Raw genomic sequence first — 6,027 nt, 5'->3', positions numbered from 1 at the left:
CCAATGGATGTATGGGAAAAAGAGAGATTTGACATTATTCCAGAAATAGAGAAAGAAGCAAAGCAGGCTCGTGTTGACCTTGGTTGGCGAAGTGACTTGGATGGTTAGCCCAAAGTAAACATGGCGACCTTTTTTTACTTTGGCTATGCCAGTCCATACCTCGATCGTAGTCCCTTACTCTTGCCCTTTTTACTTTGGGGGGAGACATTGCTTTCAATGGGTTGTTCTACATTATGTCCTGGTTTAGGTTTCTGTACGAACTGGAATTCCTTGGTGTTGATGGCTTTGCTGTAGTCCTGTGGTTTGATTTCAACGGCTTCTTTGATGTCCAAGAGATTGTACGTGCGACTCTTGTCTCTCTTGTTTCTCTTGTCCTCACTTCTCGCTATACCCTTGCCTAGTTCCTCTTCGAGTTGCTGCACTTGTCGTTGCTTCTCTTCCACTTCTTTGCGTTTTCGTTCATCACTCAATGCCTTCGGTAACTTCGATCGCATTTTGTTGATTGCTTGTTGTTTGCTACTCAGCTCGTATGGGACGTACTCGACCAGCGAATCGTCGTCCAGGTAGTACCATCGTGTGTGCATGCCCATCTGGATATCACGAAGTACCTCACTCAAATTACTCGGTGGTGGTATCTTCATTTTGCGCCACAGATCCTCTCGTCCAAGGATATCATAGTACAAGAAGATTCGAGTGGCGTTGTCCAGGATCTTGTTGCTCAACTTGGTGAATCCTTGGAATGCAATGAAGCAACTCGTCTTCCGGTGTCGACTCATGCAAGCCATGGTGTCCATGAAGTTCACCACCCAGTGATCGTTCGGCTTCGTATATAAATCGTCGAAGATGTAGATCGAGGGGTATGTGGTGTCATTGTAGATCGCCACACTTGATCCATCGTCATTCAATTGTTTGTACGCGACGTCCTCACTATCGGTAAAGTCAGGACGCACCTCACTATCGGTGTTGATCCATTGCGTCTTGATGCCTGCTTTGTTGGCGACATGTTTGAGCACTTGTGGACACTTGTTTTCATAGCTCACCTTTCCCATGAAGAAGCAGATCTTGTCGAACGAGTGAGGTATCTCGTAGCACAACTGGTTGATGAGGAACGACTTGCCCGACTTGGAAGGAGCAATGATGAGTGTGAATTGATTGAGGAATGTGTCCTGACAATCGAGTTCCCAGTCGAACTTCATAATGCCCATGCTCTCCTTGTTTTGTCGAAGGTCTTGCAATTGCTCGTCAATGGTCTGCTCTGGTTGGATATAGTCGGCTAATTCTTTCAGTATTTTGGCATATTGCTTGCTCTTCTCCTCATCGGTCTCATTCTCCATCCGTTGTTTGATGGTATCCTGCATTACTTCGGCTTGATTGAGCGTATTTTCTGTTCTTCTCGTCAATCGTTTGTTGTTGTACGGACATCGATGGTTAAATCGTCTTATTCGGTTCTTGATCGAGAGTAGTGTAGTGTCTATGTTGGGAATGTACGGACTATCTTCCATTTATTAGGGAGGAACTTCGTGGGAAGCCTTCGGCTTCCCGGGGCAACTGCGTTGCCCCTATTTACTTTGGTTATCACGACATCCGCGACGCCCAAAGTGAAAAAGGAATCTATCACACATACCTCTTACAAGAAATCGCAATCGAAGACACTATTCATACTCTTGATCTTGATTTGAGTTGCCGTGAGAGATATGTACGAAAACATATCACCATTTTTGCCCTCAAATTCATTGCTCGTACCAGTTACTACGATATCGATCGTTGCGTCCTTGTATTCACGAAGATCAGTACAGGGTACATTTCGCAGATCGATCTTAATGGGCTTCTTGTCGTTATTCACGATCTTCGTGTTCGGACTCAATTTCATTTTGAACTGGATCTCACCTTCGTATTCACTGTACGATCGACTATCTCTCTTCGTCTCATCAAGAATTCTTTTGAACTCTTCCGATTGCTCCTTGGGCAGTGTGATGGAGATAGTGTTGAACAGTTTCTTCTTGTCTGTTTCGAACTTCGAGTTGTCACCCACGAAAACAATGGTAGCATCGGTGATCTTGCAAACATACTTAGCCGATTCGCCTTCTTTCTTGAATCCATTCGAAGTGAGAGACACATTGGAAGCATTGGAAGCATTGGAAAGATCGAAAACCTGAATCTTGTTGCTCATATCTATTTATATTTATGTTTTGAAATCTTTAAGTGATATTAGTTACCATACAAACCTGCGGCTCCCCTACGCTCCCACAGTGTTGGCACGGATCATGATGAGGTGCATCTGGATCGTCGCTGCAACATCCTCTTCCAACTCGATTTCGAACTGGATCTGATTCGATGCTCGCATCGGGAACCACTCGGCTAACGGGAAGGCGAAGATGCGGAACTGATTCAACCACGTCTTGTATGTCAACAGCGTGTCGTACTCGTCGGAACGACTATTGCAAAGATAGTCCATCCATTCGAAGAACGTGTGATCAATGCCGTCGGGTGTGTTCGTGTTGTCCACATTGATGATACGCTTCTGTTCACCAGCGATGTTCAAGGAGATACGTTTGAATCGCACATCAAGGAGTTCCGAGAAATCACCATCGTCGTCCGTGAACATCATGAACATCATCTTGACGGGGAAGTTAACCAACACACGATCATCGATGAATCCCTGTCCACTTGGAATACGGAACGTCTTGGTCATGATCTGGTTCTTCACCAACTGAGTGTCTTCAGGATCGAAGGTCGAATCATCACTCGTCTTGTAACTGTGATACCAAAGCGTGCATGTATCGAAGTATACACCGGTGAAAGCCGTGGCTGATGGAACAGCGTCCGGACTTGTAGCGGTATTGATTTTGCCAGCATCGATGTAGAAGTATGCATCGTCGTTCGTGGGATAGATCTGAGCATCCATCTGCGTGAGATTGATGAATCGTTCCTGAGAACAACCTTCAAAGATGTCTGCAAAGTTCACATTGATCGTCGTGTACGCCGTGGTCGAATTGTTGGGCTGTACGAACTTGAGCATGTTGTAGAACAACTTCCCACCATAAGGTCGACCCAGGATGGCCGCAGCTCTCTCGGTTTCATCGTCAGTATCGTAGTCCAATGCATCGTAGTAGATGTAGGACAGTTCCTTCAATCCTTCATTCACCACATTGTTGTGCTTGTTGTCCGTGAGCGCATTCAAGAGTGACCGGATCTGACCGATGTTTTCATTGTCAGCACTCAGAGGCAAGGACGCCAGGTTCTCACCATTCCAATAGGTGTACGTGACCTTCGTGTTGTTCACGATGCCCGACATGTTCTTCTTCACTGGAACATAGAATACCTTGGGTGAACCTGTTGCGTTATTTGCCAACCCGGTGATCTTGAGCTTGAACGTCATTCGAGACTTGTAGAGATTGAAGTACACGTCATCACCGGATGGTGCGATCGTCCAATTGATCACATCGGTCGACTTGATGTTATTGGACTGATTGCTGAACACAATCTGCGATTCGTAGTTATGCACAGGAGGAATTGTAGTTGCCATTTACTATAGGGGAGAAAAATCGTTCTCGCTATATAATAAATGTCAAGCACAGCAGAGAAACTTGTATATCTCCAGAACGGAGTATTCAAACGCAAGGAGATGACGACTGGTCTCCAGTACTACCATAATGGAGCATTCAAGACCTTCCCACTACCAAGTGGGAATGGCACCTTCGTGCTCAGCAATTACAACAACGACTTCACCTGGGTTGATTCGGGTGCCGTAGTACCTGAGCAGCCTGAAGAGTTCACCACGCTCGACAATTCGTACTTCAAAGGCAGTGACAACCAGGCGATTACCATTGATTCCAAAGGCACGATTCCGTACTTTATCAACAATAGCACATTCGGAGAGCTCGATCTGCCTAGTAGCGGTAAGTACGTGCTGAACATGGACGAAGATGGCAATCCTTCGTTCTTGTTATTCAGTGCGACTACGATCAACACGGCTATCGGTCTCGGTACCACATCGAACAAGTACGCGATTGCCAACTGGAACTCGACAACGAGCACTCGTAAAGATCTGTTCCTGCCAGATCAGTCCGGGACGTACATCCTGAAAGGAGTAGAGGCTGGGGCTTTCGGAATTCAGTACACATTCGAGACAATGAACGCCTCAACTCTATTCCACGATTGCCTCGGCGTGCAGTCGACGAACCTGTGTCTCATTGCTTACAAGGGCAATAGTGCATTCGGTGTGAACGTGCCTGCGATGAATAACTCTTCTGGCTACTTCGTCTTCAAGAACGAGACAAATACTGAAGTACCCACAACGAGCATCCTTGACTCCAATGTAATCTATAAAGATATTCTTGGATGTACGAATGAAGAACAATGTATCGTGATCAATTATGGAACGGGTGTGAGCAAATTGACCATCCCGTCCAACTCAGGATCGTACTTGCTGAACGTGACTAGCAGTGGAATATCCTTCGAGCCACAGCCTACCAAGTTCTCCAAGACGTTCACGTACTCTTGGTCTGGTAGTGGTCACACCGTCGTATCCGAGATACTCGGATCAGACAATTCGAACTTGACGGAAGAACTCATGTTATCTTCGAACAGCAGAGTATCTGGTCACGATTAATTTGAGTCTCAAGTGTGGTAACTACGAGCAGGCATTCGTAGGCTTTACAGACACGCCGACCTTGGTAATCACTACGTCTCAAGCAACGTTGCTGAAGACAACACTTGACAACCCAACCCCAACAATGAACGTCTCTGGCACATCTATATTTTCACCGTTAAAAGATGGTGGATTACAACTCGTTGTGACACGCGGTGGTGATACAACTATCTCGCACTTATACTCGAACTTCCAAGTCACGATTGTAGAACTTTAAGGGACAAAGTGAAATAAGGGCGACTTGGAAACCATAGCTTCCAGTCTTTTACTTTGGCGGTAATCGTTTACCCGATACACATTCGAGTTGATCAAATGCAACACCATCGATATCAATGATAATTATATCACCACCTAATGTCATCACACGATGACCTTCGATATCATAGATATTCTCATTGAAAGCACGGAGTTCAGCAATGTTTCGGGGAAGGTTCGCTTCCCCGGCGGGACTTTGTGGGAAGCCTTCGGCTTCCCGGGGCGACTTTGTCGCCCCACTTTGTCCCCCATACTTCACTATGTATTTATCATCATAACATGATTTCACAAGAAGATGTTGAAGATCGGGTGAATTTATCATCATATAAGGAGGATTATACTCATTATGATAATTTGTACCTTTGGGATCATCAACAAATGAATTAATCATATCATGCACGTATTTACGTGTGATATCAAGACGTTCATCATTCATCCAACAGTTCATTTGTATTTCTATTTATGTTTACATTATTTAAATCTATTTAGGCATCCCTCATTTCACTTTAATCTCTGTCGGACTGATCGATATGTCACTTCCACTGTCGTCATCGGATCCATTCTTCTCATTGTACACGCACAGGCAGTGACATCTGTCCTTGCATTTCGAGTCCACCACCAGTTTGTGGTTCTTCCTTCCACTCATCCATTTCCATGCACTTTTCAGCCATTGAATAAAGCGGTTCATTTATGAATGAAATCAAGGAACTACGGAAACCAGCCAAGCGAAAAGGTGCAACTCGAGTGATCATCAGTTCATTCAAGAGAAACATATACTTCATCGATCTCATCGATTTCTCTTCCAAACAAGACAAATGGATTCAGGAAGTGTTGGGCAGACAGAAGAGTACAGGATTCCACAAGAATCGTGGATACAAGTATGTCCTTGTATGTATTGATGGATATTCGAAATACTTGATGGCTCGGCGACTGAAGAGCAAGAGTGCCACAGAAGTCACGCATGCGATGAAGGACATCATTCAGACATACGGACCACCAAAGCATATTTGCTCGGATCGAGGTACCGAGTTCACCAATGCCATCTTTCGTACCAACATCTTGGACAAGTATGATATCACCATGTATCACACTTCCTATACCCAAGTCATAAAAGTCTAGGC

At 45.1% G+C, this 6,027-nt stretch overlaps 1 protein-coding gene; it reads left to right on the top strand.

The window, feature by feature from the left end:
• Positions 1 to 815: 815 nt before the first annotated feature.
• On the top strand, positions 816 to 1,394 carry GSBLH_T00003204001 (uncharacterized protein). XM_013041907.1 has 3 exons: positions 816 to 845; positions 877 to 1,003; positions 1,036 to 1,394. The coding sequence occupies exons 2-3, from the start codon at positions 982 to 984 to the stop codon at positions 1,275 to 1,277; spliced, it is 264 nt and encodes an 87-aa protein (XP_012897361.1). The 5' UTR covers positions 816 to 845; positions 877 to 981; the 3' UTR covers positions 1,278 to 1,394.
• Positions 1,395 to 6,027: the final 4,633 nt, after the last annotated feature.

This window comes from Blastocystis hominis (assembly GCF_000151665.1).
Source record: "Blastocystis hominis, Singapore isolate B (sub-type 7) whole genome shotgun sequence assembly, scaffold_29".
NCBI lineage: Eukaryota > Bigyra > Opalinata > Blastocystidae > Blastocystis > Blastocystis hominis.
The sequence above is the reverse complement of the archived record's forward strand: the minus strand, read 5'-3'. Positions and strand labels throughout refer to the sequence as shown.

Excerpts from the sequence above, each read along its gene's own strand:
- GSBLH_T00003204001 (XM_013041907.1), top strand. The coding sequence starts at position 982 with ATGCCTGCTTTGTTGGCGACAT. Across the intron at positions 1,004-1,035 it reads GCCTGCTTTGTTGGCGACAT|CTCACCTTTCCCATGAAGAA; the intron begins GTTTGAGCACTT and ends TTGTTTTCATAG.